At 52.3% G+C, this 20,405-nt stretch overlaps 5 protein-coding genes across 5 annotated transcripts; 3 read left to right on the forward strand and 2 right to left on the reverse strand.

Moving 5' to 3' along the window:
• Nucleotides 1–106: 106 nt before the first annotated feature.
• On the reverse strand, nt 107–1,229 carry CC1G_06917 (phophatase 2C family protein; the record flags this gene model as incomplete). Its single annotated transcript, XM_001837659.2, has 3 exons — nt 107–543; nt 583–1,020; nt 1,073–1,229. 3 exons carry the CDS (start codon nt 1,227–1,229, stop codon nt 107–109), a joined length of 1,032 nt encoding a protein of 343 aa, XP_001837711.2.
• A 316-nt stretch (nt 1,230–1,545) lies between these two features.
• Nucleotides 1,546–6,283, forward strand: CC1G_06918 (cohesin subunit; the record flags this gene model as incomplete). The annotated part of the gene is made up of 14 exons (XM_001837660.2): nt 1,546–1,624; nt 1,676–2,041; nt 2,095–2,303; nt 2,354–2,772; nt 2,822–3,752; nt 3,808–3,972; nt 4,022–4,414; nt 4,468–4,665; nt 4,720–5,029; nt 5,082–5,323; nt 5,375–5,664; nt 5,718–5,839; nt 5,890–6,182; nt 6,206–6,283. The coding sequence occupies 14 exons, from the start codon at nt 1,546–1,548 to the stop codon at nt 6,281–6,283; spliced, it is 4,095 nt and encodes a 1,364-aa protein (XP_001837712.2).
• Nucleotides 6,284–6,723: 440 nt separating this feature from the next.
• CC1G_15542 (hypothetical protein) lies at nt 6,724–11,379 on the reverse strand (the record flags this gene model as incomplete). The annotated part of the gene is made up of 6 exons (XM_002910955.1): nt 6,724–6,771; nt 6,828–7,094; nt 7,151–9,598; nt 9,657–9,736; nt 9,789–10,704; nt 10,756–11,379. The coding sequence occupies 6 exons, from the start codon at nt 11,377–11,379 to the stop codon at nt 6,724–6,726; spliced, it is 4,383 nt and encodes a 1,460-aa protein (XP_002911001.1).
• Nucleotides 11,380–13,074: 1,695 nt separating this feature from the next.
• Nucleotides 13,075–14,143, forward strand: CC1G_06921 (hypothetical protein; the record flags this gene model as incomplete). Its single annotated transcript, XM_001837663.2, has 2 exons — nt 13,075–13,714; nt 13,773–14,143. 2 exons carry the CDS (start codon nt 13,075–13,077, stop codon nt 14,141–14,143), a joined length of 1,011 nt encoding a protein of 336 aa, XP_001837715.2.
• Nucleotides 14,144–14,930: 787 nt separating this feature from the next.
• On the forward strand, nt 14,931–18,404 carry CC1G_06922 (nuclear distribution protein nudF; the record flags this gene model as incomplete). Its single annotated transcript, XM_001837664.2, has 9 exons — nt 14,931–15,009; nt 15,464–16,216; nt 16,277–17,111; nt 17,161–17,544; nt 17,609–17,720; nt 17,783–17,890; nt 17,944–18,130; nt 18,196–18,274; nt 18,335–18,404. 9 exons carry the CDS (start codon nt 14,931–14,933, stop codon nt 18,402–18,404), a joined length of 2,607 nt encoding a protein of 868 aa, XP_001837716.2.
• Between the last annotated feature and the right edge of the window lie 2,001 nt (nt 18,405–20,405).

Consider the following 20,405-nt stretch of genomic DNA (forward strand, 5'->3'; position numbering starts at 1 on the left):
ATGGATTCCCCGGATGAGGCAAGCCCCCCGAGCTGACCGCCGTTTCACGAGGGCCAGCGACAATCTATCACCGGTCTCAAAGATTGATCAGGGGTGCGGGCCGCAATTACTGGGTCCCCCTCGAAGAACAGGTTTTTGGGAGCTCGACAACCATAATGGTAACATCATCCCCAGGTAGTCTACGGGCCTTCGCTTCCTGAAGGATCGCAAACGCAAGACTTCCTGACGGGTCAGCGGAACTAGTATCAATGGCGATGGAAGCGACATCATCGCTCGAGACAAGATCCCAAAGTCCGTCTGAAGCCATAACCAGAGTGTCCCCTGGAAGTAAGTCGAAGGAAGTGGTTTCCGGCCGAGCGGTAACATACGGGGGTGTTCTATAGCCACAGAAGTAGCTCTCGTACTGGACGTTCATTGGCACTTTCCCCGGTTGCTCGATGGAGGAAAGGATGTCAATATAGCGTTTGTGAGTTCTTTTCCCAAAAATTCCACCAATGGGGAGTTTGTAATAGCCATCCCCAAATCCTGAAGATAAGGGCGATGCTGAACATGGGACAATCCAGGGATTGAATCAGAACTCACCTCGTGTACTCATCAGCTTGCCAAATAGTCGCCCACCGACAATGATCATATCTTCATTCGGGTGATCAGAGCGAAGTCTATCTTGTTCCGAGGGCGATTTGGCGTTTCGGTCGACTGTCTGGAATGGGACTGTCACACGTCCTCCGGGTTCGACCCGTCTGCAGACTATCAGCCTGCAATCGCCAGCGTTTGAAATTAATGCCTTCATTGAGTCCATACGGATATCGCAAACCAATGCTGTACATCCGGCTTTTATTCTCTCTGCGTTTTGAACCCAATCTTTGCCCTTGCCCCGCATGACAAGATGATCCTTGACGAAGGTGTCAATCAGGGATCTGTCCAATTCTTCGAAAACTTCGCTGTGGGAACCTGCATGGTTCAACAGTCGCTCAGGTAGTTCAGTGCTAATATAATGTGCTGTAGCGGCACCGCCATGTCCTGTGACAGTATTCAATGTATTGAAAATAGATGACAGCAGGCGTGTACATACCATCGTAGACGCCCATAATGAGGCGCCTATGGCCTTCATCTTCCAGAAGTGAGTACCGATCTTCGATCGGGCGCCCCGTTGGCTGGTACTGAGTAATAGACACTCTGGCTTCCATGAAGCTGGAGGTACACGAGGTGACCACTTTCGGGTCGCCCATGACGCTCCACGTTGGTTGTGGATCGGTGCAACAGCTTGAGCGCTATGAACTGGTCTGATATTGAAAAAGGCGTAGAGGACGGAGATATCAGTCCCCAGCTTTCATGAGGTTCGATAGCGGGGGAAAGAGAGAAAAAGCGTCCAACTCTTTAGTCCCGCGGACGGGATGGTGAGCGTCTAAAAGCAAGGGGCGTTGTTCCGAAAAGGGAAGGTACACGTGAACGCGTCCCTTTGTTTGGTCGTGATGTGGTGGGAAGGCGAGTGAGCGGAGGACACCACGGCTTAGCCTCGAACGCGTCGCGACGACGACCTCAAACATGTCCGACACTGCTGCAGACACCCCAGGACCGCGACGATCTCAGAGGGAAAGGAAAGCAGTCAAAGCTTTTGTCTCAAGTGCGCAAAATATTCAATCTGTATGACACCACTTAACCGTTTGGTTTTCAGCGCCCTCGACGAGCACCCGGAAACGCAAAAGGCGCGACGAGGATGCCGAGGGAGAGGAAACAGCAGCAACAGAACCTGAAGATGAACCGGTAGACGAAGATGATGCTGATGACGAGGAAGAGGGCGACGACGACGATGTAGAATCTAAGCCGAAGCGCAAACCTGGAAGAAAACCCAAGGCCAAGGGTTCTCCGAAGGCGAAAGCCCCAACTGCTCCCAAAAAGCCTCGAGAGCCTAAAACTACCACACTCAAGGCCTTGAAGACAACGACACGTGCACGCAGAAAGCCAAAGGAAGGAGAGGAAGCCTATGATGCGGACCAAGTCGCAAAAGATACCAGAATCGCGTCGGATAACCCCCTATTTAGTACGCGCGCTTTCCTTTTTTTCGCGTTCATTAAATTGACGTCGTATGGATAGATGCTATCATGAATCCTGCTGCTGCTCTTCAATCTACAGTTGAAGATTTCCTTGAGTCACTGACGCAGTCGCCAGAGGCCGCCCAAGCCGAGCTCATCAATTTGTTCCTTCGGTCCTGTGGTTGCAACGACACCGTCTCTCCTGCCGATGCTGTCGACTATGACGGTGTCCTCGATAACCTCGACAACATCACTGAAGCCCTGAAACAGGTATGACCTTCCCGCCATCCCTCACTTGGTGGTGCTAATTGCTTGTGAAGGACAACTCTCCCACCTATCCTCTCACCTCAAGACTTCCCATCTTCAAGAAATTCCGTCGCTCACTATCCGAATTCATTGAACGCCTTATAAAATCTGCTGCCGAACTTGAATCACTTTACTCAACGGATCTGATGTCTACCCTGCAAACCTGGATCGTGGCCATGTCTTCCTCTCAAATTCGTAGTTTCCGCCACACTGCTACTGTAGTGGCGCTGGAAGTCGAAACTGCTCTATGCGAAGTCGCGGCGGCTGTTGAAAAGGAAGCCCAAGTGGTCGGACGGCAGAGGGAAGGAGAGAAGAAACGGAAAGGTGCTGGGAAAGGTGCAAGCGCCCGGGACAAGGAACTGCAAAGCAAGGCCCAAGAAATTCGGGAGCGCAGGAAGCACCTTGCGGAGTACCTAAAGGAGTTTGTGGACGGGTGCGTCTTGATGTGTTTTGTGCTCAAGCTTACATCTCACGACCTGCAGCGTCTTCGTTCACCGTTATCGCGACTTGGATCCTAACATCCGCGCTGAGTGCGTGAAGGCCATCGGTCTTTGGTTCACCAAGTATCCCGGCCACTTCCTCGACGGTGCCTATCTTCGATATGTCGGCTGGGTGCTCTCAGACGCCAACACACAGGTGCGGCTGGAGGCCGTGCGCTCCCTATCTGGCGTATACGGCCAGAATGATTATATCGGCTCCCTCAACCATTTCACGGAACGCTTCAAACCGCGACTTTTGGAGATGGCAACATCCGACACTGAACTATCAGTCCGAGTCGCTGTCATTCAAGTTCTGGGTGCCATCGATGGACATTCGCTGCTTGAAGAACCAGAGCGGGAGAGGCTCTGTTTGCTGATATACGACGAGGAAGCCAGAGTTCGCAAGGCTGTCAGTAAATTCGTCCACAACGTTTGGGAGGAGTCAGTGGAAGAGATCTTGGTTGGGAAATCCAAACCCACCGAAGTCGACCAAACGCGAGTCGGAATCAAAGCGCTGGCGGCCTTATTGGTTAAGTGGAGTCAAGCGCTTGAAAACGTCGAGGGCAACGAGGAGGATTCAGAAGACGGGGTGGATGAGGTGGCGTCAAGAACGAGTGGCCGTGGCCGACGGAAGGAGATTTGGGGGCTGTTAGGCAACACAGATCAGCGTGGTCGAACAGCTCTTGCCGTCGAGGCTTTATGGGAAGATGTTGACTGTGTTCGTGAATGGGAGGAGATTCTCAATCTTCTCCTTCTGGATCACTCAACCACTCAGACCAACGGCAATTCGTCGAGAGTGAACGGTCATGTGAGAGAGACGGACTCGAGGGTGGATGACATGTGGCGCCTTGAGGAAGTGGAGGAGACTGTTCTTCTTGAGGTCCTCGTGGCCTCAGTGAGAAGACTAAAGGCCGAAGCAGCCGCTGCCAAAAAGGTTAGTAGTTCCTTTCTCAGTGAGGACACCTCGTTTGACGCGCAAGGATGATTAGGTTACCGACGAGGAGAATCTCCTCAATGACATTACGCGTGCCTTCATGAAAGCCCTCCCCCGCCTATTCATCAAGTACCAAGCGGACCCTTATCGCATCGCGGAAGTCCTCATCATTCCTCCATTACTGAATCTTGAGCTGTATCTGGAGATGCGCATGATTGCGGTCAGTCACTTCGTTTCAAGCTGCCTTCTTGTACTAATCCGTCCAAAAGGCCTACAGCAACCTATGGGACGACGTGATCAAACAATTCATGTCGCACTCCTCCATGGCCGTTCTTTCCAACGCCATGTCGGCCATCACTCACTTCATGGCCACAACCAGCTTGTCAAATACAAACAGCACCAAGATCCTCGAATTGGAGGATGAACTCTCTTCCGCTTTACACGACGCCGTGGCGGGGAGAGAAGAGATCGAGGTGGCTTCTTTTAACGAGGACGAGGTCCTCGCTCTAGCTGCCATTTGTACTCGCGTATCGGTACTGACGGGAGCGCGGAACATGTCTGCCTGGATCGATGAAGATGAAGGAGGGAAGCAGAGCAGTGCGTGGAATATCATCAGCGCTATTGCAGATCGTGGTCGTCTTGGATACAAGGAGGAGGAAACAGTGCGTCTATCTCACCTTCATTGCTTATTGAACTGGGGCTTACAGAGTTGTAGATGGTGGAACAAGCGCTCAACGTTCTCACTTTGCACATGTACTGGAAGGCCAAAGGATTGCTTGTTGCCACAGACCCGAATGCTGAGGAGAATCCCTATAAAGAGGTCCTCCAGGAACAGCGGGAGTCACTCATTGACAAGCTTAAGGAGTACGCTGTTGGGAACCAATCGAACACCGTGGACGGGGTCAAACGCGCGGTAAGTGTTTTGTCGCGTCATTGCCTGAAAGCACGTCCCAACGCTATTTTCTAGGCCTTCAAGCACCTTTTGAACCTGCATATTCTCTTCACGCCCGATCAGCCACCCCTCCCTGACGGCTCTCCTTCACCGTTATCCACTGTTGGCCTTATGTTGGATGACGAAATGCAATACCGATGCACCGGGTACATCCAGGCAGAGATCGAGCGCTATGCCGAGTACTTGCAAGAAGTTGAGGGCGTACAACAGAGCGAGGGGGGTAGTGAGCAAGGGGAGAATTCCGACGGCGGCGAGGGTTCCCCCGAGAAAACTACCTCTGCGAAGGGCAAACAGAAGGCCAACAAACCTCAGGACGAAGACCAAGGTTTGTTTTCGATGTAGGCTTTCCCTCACATCCCCTTGACAATCATTTTTAGGTACAGGCGAAGTCAACTCTCGTGAAGTTCTCGAACATGAGTACCTGTTCGTGGATGTCCTCACCACCTTCCTTCGGGCTATCCGAACCGGCGCGATCAATCTCAAGCATGGCGCAATCTTCCTGGCTCATTACGGCCGACTGGGGAGTTCAGTTGACTCTTGCGCCAAAACCATTGTAAAATGGCTGGCTAGGGAGGAAGGGGAGATCATCGTCGAGATCGCTACGCGATCATTACGAGACGTTTGTCCGACATGCTCTACCCATGTTACACTGTACTGACGGTTCCTTTAGGCCTTCACACTCGTTCTGGACGGCATCGTCCCTGATGAAGCCGAAGCAGTCCAACTCGCCAAACTACTTTCGCAATCGTTCGTCCTCCGCGGTAGCCAGTTGACCGTGCTCCGGAGACTAGACCCGCAACACATTGTGGCCATCCACACCAACCTCCTGAACTGGATTGCAAAGCGGATGTCGGTGTACGAAAACAACAAGAACAAGAAGGGTATGAAGACAGCGCTGTCGTTCTTCCGGGTTCTTGTTGCCCTTGCAACTGGTCTCCAGAGTGGCGATGCCTTGAAAATGTGCGTGCCCTTTCATGTATTGTGCTATACGTCGTACTAATGGCCTCGTTCAGCAAAGCGCATATGGACCAGGTCTTCGAGCAATCTAAGATCGAAGTGCCACCCACAGCGAAAGATTGGGAACCACAACGGAGTTACGAAAGACGCTTGGACAACTTGATGACCAAAGAGAAAGGTGAGCTCTGACTCATAGCGTTGCTTGAGCATGACTGACGGTGCGTGAAGGCGGGGTCAAGCGGAAAGGCAGGAAGGGCAAGGGTGGAGCCGAGACGGACGTCCAAAGCGAGGAGGAAAGCGAAGTCGAAAACCTGTTGATCCAGGAACCTCCAACGAAACCCAAACCCCGACCTCGATCGAAGCGTGTCACGCGATCCAATCCAGTGGTCGAAGAGGAACCTGAGCCAGAACCTGAGCCAGAACCACCCGCCAGTCGGGAACCATCGCTTGCACCATCCGACGTCGCGATGGAGAAAGGAAGTCAGGTGGACGAACCTGAAAGCTCCAACGGTGTTCAAGAGGTGGAAATGCAATCTGCTCGCAGTCCATCGCCATCAGCACCACTGCCAGAAGACGACCAGCAGACTCCCAAGTCGACACTGAAGCGTTCAAGACCAACTGAAGATGACGACGAGGACGCAGAAGGTCCTTCCCATGATGTTGAAACGACTCCTGTTAGTGATATGCAAGTGCGGCGGAAGCGTATCAGACATTAGACTACTCGCTTCGATTTCTTTTATTTCTCTGCTCTGTCCCTCTCGTTCATCCTTTTATCACTCTGCTTGTCTCTCGCTCTGGTTATCTGTACCTTATGCTTATTTGAAATTCCTGCCCGGATTTCCTGCTTTCGATGTATAGTTGCTTCATTATCATACCATAATTACGACAAATATGGCTGGCGGCTGATATGGTACAGCGAGATAACAGATGACATGCGGGTATTGCTACTACAGTAAGATAGGACAGACAAGCGAGGAGTGTGCGATGAAAAGGCGAGAAAGCAGTTCAAAGAGCGTGTGACATATGCAGTGTAAATAGGGGAATAAGTCAAGCGTCCACATCTCAGAGCTCAGCAGGGAGTGTGGCAAAGGTGGCCAGAACCGCGTGGTGCTGGATATAGCCATTGAGTCACAGGGAGGCAGGTAGGTAAAGGGGAAAGGACTCACATCAGCATCTCGAGCATGGTGCGCCTCGACAAGGGCTGCGCCTCCGGGTAGCGACGACCTTCGCTGTCTGAATGAAGACTGGGCAAACCGAGCTGACATTGGAGGTGGTGACAGGCCTGCACTGGGAAGACCGCTCAACATCGAATGCGACCGTTTCAATCTTGCCGACAGAGGTGATGTTATGCCCAGCATGCTGTATAGCTCTTCCTGAACCTGAACCATTTCTCGAGTTTCGGAGTCGGGCGTCATGTCGTTAGCAGAGAGGGCCTATAGAAAAGTTGTCAGCAAAGGCAATATCGTCAGTGACTCGGAGGTTCGCTTACACCAGAGCTTCGAAGAGGAGGTTCATAAATGGTCAGAACGTCAGGACGGCGCCTAGGGAAGTCTGGCAAGGGCGGCATGGGAGGAACATCGTGACGCGATGTAACCGGTGTCGGTTGTAAGTACGGGAGTCCGCCATAGGCACTGCTAGCGACGGATGACCGAGCGCTTTGTCGACGACTTCCAGAACGCAGCCCAGCTCTTGATAGCCTAACACTAGATTTCCGCCTAGCGGAGACACGGCTAGAGCGCCTGGAGGATGCGTCCTTGTCGCTGAAGTTGGAGTCGTACTCGTCCGCCAATTGTTGTGCTTGAACCCAGGCCTCGTCCCTTTCTTGCTCGAGCGCGATGTTTTGTTGCCGAAGGAAGTCATTTTCTTCTTTCTGCTTCATAAGGCTGCCGTTGAGCTTCCTGAGCGCCACAGACAGGGCGCTTGCGGAGTGGACTTGAAGCAAAGAATTCAGTTGAGCTATCTGTTCGTCTGTGGTATGAAGCTCTTCTGCCAATGCGTCTAGTCTGAGGGACAGCTCCTTCAGCTCCTCCGTTATCTTCATCGCAAATGGGGAGCCCGCTTCACCCAGGCCGGTCGCCCCCGTAACGTGAAGAGTCAGAGCTTCAAAGAGTCCGGTCCTCCTACGCGTCAAGGCTTTGTATTTGGCCTTGATATCTGTCCTAAGCATTTCCAGTCGGTGCAGTTCGTCCGGGATCTCGTCATTGACACTTTCGAGTTTGAGAAGGCGGATGGACGAGGACAGAGCTGAGTCGCGGATTGCTCGGGACACAATCTCTTGCAGTTGCGCTGAGCTGAAGGTCCACTTGGCGACCTCCAGCGTGTAGCCTTTCCATTTCACGGCTGGAGGCTGGAATCTCGGAGACACGGGTGCTACAGGGGCCGTCGAGGAGGATGCTACTCTTCTCGTGCTGTTATGACGAGTCGATGATTGGAGGCTGGAAAGAGTGGAAAGAGAAGCTTGAGATCCTGATCGCTCCCGTATGTTTGAGGTTCCAGTAGACGATCCGACAATGGGTGACGATATGCTTTGCTGCAAGCCGGTGGGACGTCTCGGGCCTGCAGGACCAGGAGGACGCAGCCTTGAACGGCCACCAGGAAACGCAGAGTCCCTTGGATTCCCGGTCAATGGGCTGTCAGACATCATGGACATTTGCGTGGACGAAGGAATCAACTTGAGAGGCGCCGGGAAGCCTGGTGGGTTGTTGGTACTGCCGTTTGGCTGGTTCGACTGTTGGCCCCCGACGTCGACAACGCTGTAATAAGGAGGGGGCGAGGCGTATGATGTAGAGGCTTGCAGGATCGCGTCAATTGTGTTTGTTGATTCTCTCAGGCCATGGAGCTGTACTTGCGGTATTGAGGGCGGGGGACGGGACTCTGGTTCTCCATTGGACGAGCTGGTACTAGTACCAGTAGTAGGCACCACCATTTCGCTCATCTGAGCAGTCAGAGAATTGGATGTCAGCTGAAGGGACGGTGGGACTCGCGGTCGTGGTACTCGGGCACCTGGAGCGGGCGAGCCCGATGTGGATGAAGTATTGGAGGGAGGAGACGAGGGAGGTAACGGAGGTAGAGACTTGATTCTCATTCTTGCAGACTCAGTAGAGGCTTCAGTTTGGACGGAAACAGCATCAGACCCATCGCGAGCCGACGATATGCTCGCAGAGCGATTCACGGAGGCCCCTGAAGGGTTGTGCTGCATCATGATCGGCGTGGATGGGGGAAAGAGGCGTTCCTGTGATGAAGTCGACCTGGTAGAGACCGTATTGGCATGAGAGTCAACCATTGGTGATGGCGGTAAGGAGCGCTTGGGTGGCGGATGAAGAGGCGGTGGATGTTCTCTTGTCGTGTCCCGGGGAACCACAATGGTCGAACCAGAAATGTCGGCTTCAGGGTTCTCCTCTTCTGGGATCTTCTGGGTGGAGAGCGGTGATTCAGACCTCTTGGGTAGCACTCCACTGAAGCTTCCTTTCCGTGAATGCCGATCGTGTCTCGTTGTCTGCGCTCGGGTCAACAGGAGTTGCTGTGCCAAAGTCGGCTGCCCATTAACCAAACTAGGTAATGCTGCAGACTGAGGAACATCTGGCATCGGCATCACCCCCGAGTCTGGAGCTGTAGGCCCGGGACTAGCGACCACTGCGGACCAACCATTGCTGACGGCGGATTCTGGGAACGTTTGTTGTGCATCTACTCCACTCCCCGCCGTCGTCGGCGAGCTCAAAGAGCTGTCAGTGTTGTCACCAACTGCAATAGTATATTTGTTGCGGTCATTGGGATCCCGAACCACTTTAATGGGACTGGGCGCACTTCCGGACCGCTGTCGTCCGGCAAATATTGTCGTTAGAGGCGGAGGAGGCGGAAGTAGTTCCGTGCTTTCGACGGACGATAAAGACACCGTCGATCTATGGTTTGGGGAAGACGCGATTGAAGAGACGGAAAACTAGAGGTTTTAAAAGGGGTCATGAATGTCGGGAAATATGGGATATATGTTTACGTACCTGCACCGAGTGCGGTCTATCATGTATAGTTGGAAGTGGAGAGGAAGATGTGCTACTCGAAGTCGTTGGCAACGATCGTTCTGTCGTGGGAGGTGAGAGCGCGCTCATCAAGCAAGAAGCAGATGAACATACTTCTACTGCTGTTTTTACTCAACGGACTGCGAGCTCCGATGAGTTGGCTGCGATGCGAGTCACGTCGTTCGTTCCTGTAAGGTGTCGGCGGTGACAGTTGGGACATCGACTCTTCAGTAATCGGGGTGAAGACAGGCCTAAACCCAGCATAACCGGTCCCTCCAGGTGGATTTTCTGAAAACGAGTAGTAGTCCAGTACATCTTCCAGGTGCCTGGGTGAAGCTTGCTCGCTTCCAGACGGAGAGGTCTGAGAAAGAGGGCGTGGGCTAGGCTGCGGTTGTGCCACAGGTGCCTCTACATCAATCGCCGGCGGTATGTGCTTCCTGTCTTGATTGTTGCGGTTGACTTCTTGACTATCTGACGGAGCCGATGACTGTTGTCGTTGTTGTTGGGATTGCAGAGGAATGGGCGGAATGATATCGCTAGGGCTAAGGACGACGCTGGTGGGTCGAGTCGGCGGGGAAATAGGAGCCTGGTCCAACCGAGTCGCGATGCTCCCAGTACTCCCTCTCCGTCTCAACGGCTTAGCCGAGTCTGTAGGTGGTAAAGGCGTCCGGGGCGTCTTGGGAGCGATGTAAAGTTCCTCCGCATTTGTGGGAATGGGAGGTGCTTCCGGATCGACTTCGAAGTAATCAATCATGCCGCCACGTTCTCCCCGAGGTAGCGTTGTCGAGTCCGAGCGCGTAAGTCCGCCTCCAAAACTCCTGTAGCGCGATCGCCTGTTGTCGGAAGAGAGGACATAAGTATTGGCCATCAGCTGGCGGGCTAACGTCGTCCCCGAAATCGCAGAAGACAGCGGAGATGACAATCCGGACATTGGGCGTGATACACCATTGAATCCGAAGTCATCGTCTGGCTCGGACGTCCTGTCTTCAGGTATTTTGAGCGGACTTGGTTGGGAGTGGTAAGGTAGCATCTGTTACTATGTGAGAACAAACCATACGTGTAATCGAGGGGGTAAACTCACGTCCTTCGACAGCATCCCAAAGTCTGAGGCCTGTGTAGACGGGTTGAGGATGGTAGGAGGAATGCGCGCTATGAGTTTACTTGCCTCCAATGCCTCTAGACTTGCGAGAACATCCTGATGAGAGATATGCTTCATTCCCTCTCTCAACGCCTCTCCTTCCGTCAACAGCTCGTCGTCCTCCTCGGATTCCTCTTGAATCGCGGACTCCAAACGCTTCTCCCCATTCTGCGCCTTCTCCTTGCTCGCCTCTGGAGAGACTTCCGCTCTAGGAAAGCTGGTCGAGAACCAGTCCGATAGTGGCTCGGTGTCGGGGCTTAGATCGAGCTGCAGCTGGAGTCGAGTCGACAATCGGGGAGGCGTAGAGTCGGTATATACAGGCCTCTCCGGCGAGTTCAGAGAAGCTGGCGCCGAGTCGTAGAAATCCAGTGACTCCGAGCGTCGTCCTCCAAAATCGCCAATCTCAATCACTGGTTCTTCGGGTGGGATGGAGGGATGTCCATTGGGAGGCGGCGTCGACGTTGAGGGCCCATCAAGCTTGCTGCGCTTAGTAAAAGGCGACTTGATAGCGACCTTGCCCTTTAATTGTGGTCGATACGAGGAAATGAAAGACGATATTGACGACATGGTCGACCGGGTAATGGACGACGGCTCACAGAGCAGGGATGGCTGTCATCAACGGGTCCGGCGTTGGTGAGGGTATGTGTATGAGAATAGGACGAGCGGTGTTCTCCATTGACAAAGGGTGGTAACGGTCTTTACTCCGCATCAGTCATGTCGGTTTGATGCCCAACACCGGTTTTGCCGGAACACATCAGAGCCAAACTTGAACTAGGATAGCCTCTGGAAGATCCTGTGTCGTCTACACCGTGGATTTCTGAAACGTTTAATGTTCTTGAATCGAAGAATGAAGGATGAGACGTTTGCACACTACCTCTCTAAGTTGCAATAACCGCACTAATGCCCCAGGAAGAGAAGGACACTTGTAAGGAACAATAACACAATGTCGTCGAGTTCGTGCCGTCACACTTATGTTGGTCGCAATGATGGTTGCAAGTTCTGGGCTTCCCCCGACGGTGATCCCTGCCTAAGGTGCCTGTGATGAGAACTTATGGGCGCTTAATACAAAATCTTGCACCTACCAATTGCAAAGCCACCGCGCCGCAAAGCCAGGGCAAAGAAAAGGACAAAGGCGTGGATTTGTGTGTGGGCCTGAACGTTTTCGTGTTGGGGCAAATTAGTTCAATCCTGACCGTCGTCGCGCTTGAATTCAAAAAAGCCTTTGGTGGTTGTTTCGAGGTAATTCGTTTGCCACAATTACGACAGCGCTTAGCAATGTTCGTTTTGCTTGCAGCGTCACGCGCCCGTTCGGAGCGCCCGGTCCCTCTCCGTCTGCACGCAAAGCTTGACCTATAAGTACCAACAAACGCTGCGCATGACAGGACTCTGACATTCAGGAAGGTGTGTATTGGAGAGACAACAAGTCGTAGGTCAAAGCCAGCCTGCAAATGGGCGGCAAGCGTTTACGCGCCTTTGTGAAGATTCCTTCGTCTCGCTTCCCCGGTACCTCCCCATATGAAAAGCTGAAACATATAAACGCGCCCAACGTTGCTAGTGCTTCGGGACCAATTCCAGTTCAGTGATAGAGCCTCCGGGTCAAAGTCGGCCGGTCATATGAAGGAGCTTCAGCCTAGACATAGAGCTATTAGTCTAATGAGACGCGGTTGAATTGTGAACTTTACCTTCAGTACAATCGGCAGTGTCCCCCGAGGACCCGGGCTGTTAGCCACGAAACAAGGTGCGCTGGCGGGGTTGCCTGTTACGGAGATATAACGTAAGTAATTCCCACGGGAGGCGGCCCTGCATGCCAGCCGACATCAGCCGACCCCAAACTGCCCGTCGGAAACACTCATCCTCGATCTCGGAAAACCTGGCGCCAGAAACTTCATTTATTCATGGCCTATGTCGACTGCATCGCTCCAGGTAAGGGCCAACAGATGGCCAAGAAGAAATTGCAGCTTTCGGGGCGCACGGGCACGGTGACCGTCGCCTGCCATACCTCTCCACTGGCCATTGTTCCCCAAGCACTCGCAGGGGGCCAGCAGAATCTCTGTGTCATAGGTCACCAGGAGCTCGTCTCTGATGACTGTACCCCCAATTCTTACTTCTTCCATTCTGCGAGGAGTAAAGGCAGTGTGGAGGATCATAGCCACAAATCAGCGTTTCTTGGAACATATCAAATCAAGCCTCGCCCACGAGTTCAGCTCAGCATGTATGGATGGGAGACGAAATAGCCGTTCCCGTTCTTGAACCTGGACGGCCATGTCCATGGCCATCCACTCACTCCTCTCTCGAGACGCCCCCTCCAACGCCACAGCAACTCTCGATTCATTCTCAGAAGAAATCAAGTGCTACAACCTTCCTTATGGCATCCTAGGCTTCATATCGCACGTCCTCACCTACTACACCATCGTCTGCCTCTGGTTCGGCAGGAAGCCTCTCTGGCCGTTCTCCCGGGTATCTTATTCACGATTCGACCTGGCACTCGGAGGCATCGGGCTGCTCGTATCAACACTCCTCTCGATCGTCACTATCATCCGGTGCAGGGAGGCATGGCAGCTCCTCGTCATCGCCATCTGGAAGATGAGCATGTCCTTGTTGAACGGTGTTACGGCGGTCCATGTGGCAATCTTGTTCACAATGAAGAAGATTAGGTTGAAGAGGGAGAGGAAGAAGAGGCCTGGGGCGAGCAGAGAAGCATCGGAAGACAGTGCTGTAACGGTGGTATCCAAAGACGCGACTGGGGAACAAAGCGCGGTGGAGGAAAAGGATGAAGAGGCAGCGAAGGATGGAAAAGGCGAAGATGAGAAGGATGGGGATAGTGCACCTGGACAGGAGAGCGAAACACCTATATCCGTCGCTATTGACCCATTGAAGTGGGTGGCCTGGTGGATCCTATTATGTGAGTATAAATATCGCATGAGCCTGATTTAAAACCTTGTTGACTGTCACAATTTTAGACATTCCTGGCATGTTCGCTGGAATTGTCGGGTTGATGGCGCTTGTTGTAAAGGCCAGAGATCATGCTGGTGTTCGCAAGCTAACGGCCGGATTCTACACCATCGTTGGAGCCGGTGCTCTCGTGGTCGGACTGGGGATCGTTTGTCGACTGCGCAAGCAGAATGACCTCGGTCAGCCTGAGAGAGCCAAACGGATCATAGTTGGAGGCCTCGTATGGATTGTGGGGTCGTTCAGCATCCTCGCAGTGTTCTACTCGGATTGGGCATTGGGGATGATGGCAGGCAACCTGTCTGGTCTTCCAAGCGGTGACAATTCTGCGCTGTACTGGACCTACTGGATTTCCAAACGATTGCCTATGTTCAGCCTCTAACCGCACGCTGCCATCTTGCGGTTATGTCACATGCTCCGCGATCCATGAAGACTGTCTGTCTCATGGATTTGTGACGCACTGGCGGTCCCGAGAACATACAGAGTTGGGGTTGAACGTTGAACGTTGAATGACGTCTGGTTTGGCATTTGCCGTCGCCTTCTGTTGATACGGTCCCCGCCATTCTATCCTGCTGCACGCCGCATTCGAGAGCAGAACCCTCCACTTGACTTCCGTAGATCTCCATAGCTTCCACCCATCTCCTGTATCTTAGCAGAAACGCGTAATAGGAAGAATTTGTCGCGAAAAGCTGTGTCGACACAGTGAGGTTCTCCCTGTCCAGGCTTGGGGTGAGGCTGCACCGTGGTGGCCACTTGCTGGAGACACTGGATCGAGGTTTTGCTACTCAGACCAATGATCTCGACGAGCGTGTATAATACAAACGGTCGACTTTACGATTTTTTCCCGACTAAGCTACTTTTGTGATTGGCCAAGGGTCAACCAAAATGTAGCAGAGAAAGAATATCAGCCTGCTTCTAGATCCCAACTTAACCTGTTCTGGCGTGCACAATGGTTGCCACACACATGACGAGGCCATCCTTCCTCGTCCCAATGGGCAGGAACACGGCTGGGTCAGGTTACAATAGAACACATGTCGCGGATGCGGCACCTGGGCTACGCCACGAGTTCTTAAATAGTTATTTCGAAAATAGAAGCTGAAATGAATGATTCGTCAATTAAAGCGGTAGAAACGACACCAAAGGCAAAGGGCTCGATGGGGTCATGTACAATGGCCGACAAGGGCGTGCAAAGAACAAAGAGAAGAAAGGATTTCATGAAACCTGTCAGACACGCGTTGTTTGGCGCTGGTTTGTTTGAAGATCACGGGGCCTGTATTCAGTTGAACGGCGGGAATGTACTTGAACCCAAACGTAACCGAGTGGTCTGGGATTGATCCCTTTCCAACCTCGTCGTCATTCTCAATGGCGTCGAGCACTTATTTTCCATCGTCGTCGTCGTCCCAGGCGTTCCCCGCCCACCCCGCGACCCCGCCCCGGCATCGTCGGCCCGCCTGTCGAGTCGCCGGTCCTCGCCAGGGACCGCGGTCCTTTACCCCACACGGCCACCACCAGAGGGCTGCGTCGTCGTCATCGTCGCTGTTCCAGTATATCGCCACGACCTCATTCTCAAATCGGGCAGCGAGCCCGACGGCTACGACCCCATCTGCGCCCCACGAACCCGAATCTCCGCGTTTCTCTCAACTATTGACAAGCGTATTGGGGTCCCCATTTCTGACCACTTCGGACCTACCATCGAGCTCAGGGTCGATGGAATTGGATGCGTTCGAACCGACATTGCGCCGTGCACCATCCCCAGCGCCGTCGGTCGATTTCTCAATAATCGACGTCGACCCGGACGACCCAGATGTCCATTTCTCAACCAATGCATCAATTCCTGGAGGTTATCCCACTAGGCGATCTCGCCATTGGTCCGGTCATGCGAGATCGTTCTCAACTTCGGCGGCTGGCATGAATCTTTCACGCAGTTACACCCATGATCACGCCAGGGTCTCATCGGAGTATACCCCTGTTGAATTCCCCGCCGAGTTCGAGGGTCACCGACCGTCAACACCGCCAAGGCACGGAATCAGTCTGCAAACTACATTCAAAGCACTGCTGCCTCGGATATGGGATGCGATTTCGTCGCCAGGACGAGCTGTCTTGAACTTCTCTCCTTCAGCGGAGATAAGCTCGCACACATTCTCCGGCTCTTCTTCCTCGTCTTCGTCAAGGTCCACTTCGCCTTCTCCACAACGTTCAGTGACACCTATTTCCCAATCGTGGTACCACACTCCTGGCCCAGAGTCAGAAAGGCGAACACCGATTATTTGGAACCTCTCGCAACACAAGAGCAAGGTCAAGTCCAGAACGACAGGATTTTTCTCCCGGAATGGGAGTCAGAGAGACCTCAGTGAATTGATTGATTACTCGGACCTCCTTCCCTTGGACGGCGAAGAGGGTGAGCTAATTGACGACGAGGCTTGCTTCATTGACGTACGAGCTGTCACTGGCATTGGTGAGCCTATCTACCGCTGCTTATTCCCTTGCTGGACAGGCCTGAACCGTTCCATTTTAGATATCCTTGCTCTTCTCCCTCCGGAACTAGCGCTACACACACTTACGCTATTATGCCCGCCTCCTCTGGACTACTCGTCGACAAGCTCAAGCTCCCATCCAGGCGGCAAATCGGCTGAAACGAGAAATTCACCGACGAAGCAAAGTTCTTCGCCTTCAACTTACTTCGGAGTTAGCGCCAGGCCTTCTGGGCGATCATCCCTTCCTTTGACATCTGCGGACGAACAAGAGGAGGCCCTCCATGCTCTCCTCGCGTGTCGGGCTGTATCTCACACATGGCGTCGCTTGGCTAGCGATAACGCCGTCTGGCGTGCCCTCTTCCTTGGACGATGGGGCATTGACCTGGAAAGGGCAACTCCAGAGTCCATGCTGCGAACAGCAGTTAGTCGAAAGGCCATGGGTTGCACATGGGATTACGACTGGGGCATCGACTACACCATTCCCTTTGGCGAGCACCGCAGTTCAGTCTCAAAAGGAAAACAACGTGCGGTTGATCCTCTGGCGACGCCAGGTTCCAGGCGGCGGGATGATTTCCGTGATCGAAGCTTGTACTTCTCCCCTCATCGAATCTCCTACATCGTGAACGATGCCGCGAATTCGCTTTCCAGTGCTCCCTTGCAACTGGACTGGCGACTCCTGTATCGTGAGCGGCTGGAACTCGATATGCGATGGTCAGGGACTGTTCCCGAGCGCATGCTTGTTCGTAGTCGGCAGAGGACAACCTCGGGTTACTTGGGACTACCGGATGAATGTAGTGACCTCGACATTCACGATATAAAAGAGAACATCCCGCCCTGGGAACCTAAACTGCGCAGGATGGAAGGTCATACCGATAGGTAATCACTGTTAATCATAAACCATGGTCAAAACTGATTGGGTCTACAGTGTCTATTGCCTTGAGTTCGATTCTCAACGGATCATGACAGGTTCTCGAGATCGTACAATCAAGGTGTGGAGTCTCAAGACCGGCCAAGTCCTTGGAACGTTCCAAGGAGTCCATACGGGAAGCGTTCTATGTTTGAAGTTCGAGCGGGACTGGGATCGACATGGGAAGGAGGCTAGGAGTTTGAGCGGCTCTTTGGAGAACCACAAGGGGATGCTCGTTAGTGGAAGCAGCGACTGTACCATCTGTGTTTGGGACATTGAACTGGGAGACATCGTTCCCGGGACGAGCGATAGAGAGGTCAAAGCTGAGGTTCGGGAACTTTTGAAGGGACATGAAGGCGGCGTTCTCGATATCCGTATGGATGAGAAGTGGATTGTGAGCTGGTACGTCTAACAGCGTTAGGTGTCTTCTTTTCGGTACGTTAACTGACAGAGACTATCTTTTCAGTTCGAAGGACGCCTCCATCCGAGTTTGGGACCGTAACACCTTGGAATCGGTTAGGATCTTGCGAGGACATGAAGGGCCTGTCAATGCCATTGGCCTTCAAGGCGATAAAGTCGTAAGCTTTCTACCTCTTCCAGGTAATGATGGAGATCTCTGAGTGCGTCAATCTTTTCATAGGTCAGTGCTAGCGGCGATGGAAAGATGATTCTCTGGGACATTACGAATGGCGAGCGTATTCGCACCTTTGAAGGTCATGACCGCGGGTTGGCTTGCATTGAATTCAAGGTTCGTCATTGCTGTCTTTCCCATCCTCGCAGCAAATAACACCTTCATTTCAGGAGAATCTCATTGTTTCGGGGTGTAACGATTGCAAGATCAAAGTCTGGGACCCTTGGACTGGGGATTGTCTCCGTACCCTAGTCGGACATGACGCACTTGTCCGTGCACTGTCATTTGATCCACGAAGTGGTCGTCTCGTCAGCGTGAGCTACGACAGAACTGTTAAGGTGTGGGATCTGTGGACTGGTATGTCCTTTCATTTGCACAAACGGTGTTGAATTTTCTGACGTTTTTGCTTCTTGACCCTTCAGGCAAGCTCATCCGGGAATTCAAACGCATCCATGCAAGCCATATTTTTGACGTAAAGTTCGATATTGCTCGGATCGTCACGTACGCCCGTCTCCTTTGGAAGGACCGACGGTCCTAAGTGCTAACCGATATTTTCGTCAGAACGTCGCATGACCACAAGATTATCGAGCTCGACTTCTCGGCTGGGTTGGACACATCGCTCTTTGTCTGATTTTTCATCTCTCCACTCAAAAGCCTCAACAACAATATCTTGTTCGGTTGGACTGGCACGGCGCCCCCTTTACCCTTTCTCTGTTTATTATTTTCGTCCAATTGCAACTTTGGACGCTCCTTCTGATCCAGAAACATCTGTTTCCGAAACACAATAACAGCAACCAGACCATCAACCACAGCACCATCTTATCGACATACATACACCGTTCATCGGACGACGAACGACGGGCGCCGTTTTCTTTCACCATTTTTTTTTTGCCATTTGTGCATTCTTTTGCACACTTTCCGATCTCTTAGCCGCCGCGTGCCTCCTCGTCGGGCGTGGGCGCTTGTGGTGTACAAGTTACTACTGTAATTGCACCCTTATTGTAGGTAGTTGTAGTGTCGCCATGTGGACTGTATGCACACAGGACTGTACTATAGTCTATACTCAGTATGTTTGGCCTTGGGCCCCATATGTTTCGATACCCGTCCTTCCTCCCGTCTTTTTCCCAATTTCTGCATCTTGTACCAGTATTCGACGTAAATATTTATGGACCTGTTACTGTAGCGATTCTGTATATTATCTCTAGGAATTATTCGGCTTGGAAGATGACTCTGGGTCTGGCGGTGGAGACATTCTCAAAGCCAGATATGCAGGGTTTTCAAACCCAGCGAACCTATAATTATTGTGGGCGCCGAGTTAGATGCGAAGTTCCCAATCCCATTCGCCTCTAGTGGCCCCTCTGTGATCGGTCGATCAACAACCTACCGGGTGCTCTTGCTTGGAGGAGTAAAAATATAGACGACGGATATCTCACGGGTAGTAATAGACGGTGAGGGGAAGGTGCAGTTGAGATTGAATTGTCTAAAAACAGAACCCATTGAATAGGATATGGTAGACCACCTGGCCAATAAAGTATAGATTACACTTGATTGTAGATACCGAAAGTACGAAAAAGAGTCAAGAAGATGATCAGCCCCAATGCTGGAAATAGCCTGTGTCCGTGGAATGAGTTTAGGATCAAAAGAAAGTGAATGCGGTGAAAAGAGAAAAGATAGTAGACTCCGCAGGGGAGGTTAACAACACAGAGAGTTACGGAGTGATAGTAGTACATGAGTAATAGGAGTAGACGAATAAATAAGTGCGTAAGTAAATATGCAGTTGGATGAAAGCAATGCGGGGATGTGGTAGGTGTAATTGATAAAGTTCATGGAATGAGAACGGGGCGCGAAAGAGGAAAACCAAGAGACGATAAACCAAAAGCGAATCAAAACGTTTGAGCAGTGCGCCAGACAAGGGCACGCAACAAGGGATGTTCGGGAACAAGATTGCGGTGGAAACGGGACATGTCGCACAAGCGAGCGAAAAGCTTGCCACGGACCATCCACCCATCCAAAATGAAAAGGGACGCCGGAGAAAGTGGCGACGAAAACGAAGAAAGGCGTATGTAAAGACCAGAATCACACACGAAGTCTATACGTACGGATCGCCGAAAGAAGAAAGTTCAAAGGGCTTCCCGTTTCTCTTCGTTGATTGGACTTGTCAAACACGAATGAACACAAATTCCGGTCGTGTGGGACAAGTGTACACCTAACTGGCGAATTGATGATAAACATAAGTTGAGCCGAATAGCGGAATAGGTGCAGGGTAACGTGGCGTGGGGTTGAGATGCGAATGAATGAGCGTTGGAAACTTGACAAGTCGATAACAATAATAGTCGATTGAATAGGCAGAGGGTTCGTCGAGTGAGGTCGGGAACATCGGGAGTGCTAGTGAGGTCGGTGTCCTGCCCGCGCGTCACAGTGGTCGAAAGTTCCGGTCTAAGTCGCTCGAATGGCCGCTGCACAAGGAGGTGAATGAAGTCGGAGGGTTTTAATAAATGCAGACAGCCATCTGCCAGAGAAGAAGGCTCGGTGAGGGGAAATGAGTGATGGAATACAGGCCGAAATAACATGGGCGTCAGGACCGTTGACGGAACTGTCGCAAAGTTGAAAACCAAGGGAAAGTTGAACGAAA

This window comes from Coprinopsis cinerea (assembly GCF_000182895.1).
Source record: "Coprinopsis cinerea okayama7#130 chromosome 6 map unlocalized cont3.6, whole genome shotgun sequence".
Classification (NCBI taxonomy): domain Eukaryota; kingdom Fungi; phylum Basidiomycota; class Agaricomycetes; order Agaricales; family Psathyrellaceae; genus Coprinopsis; species Coprinopsis cinerea.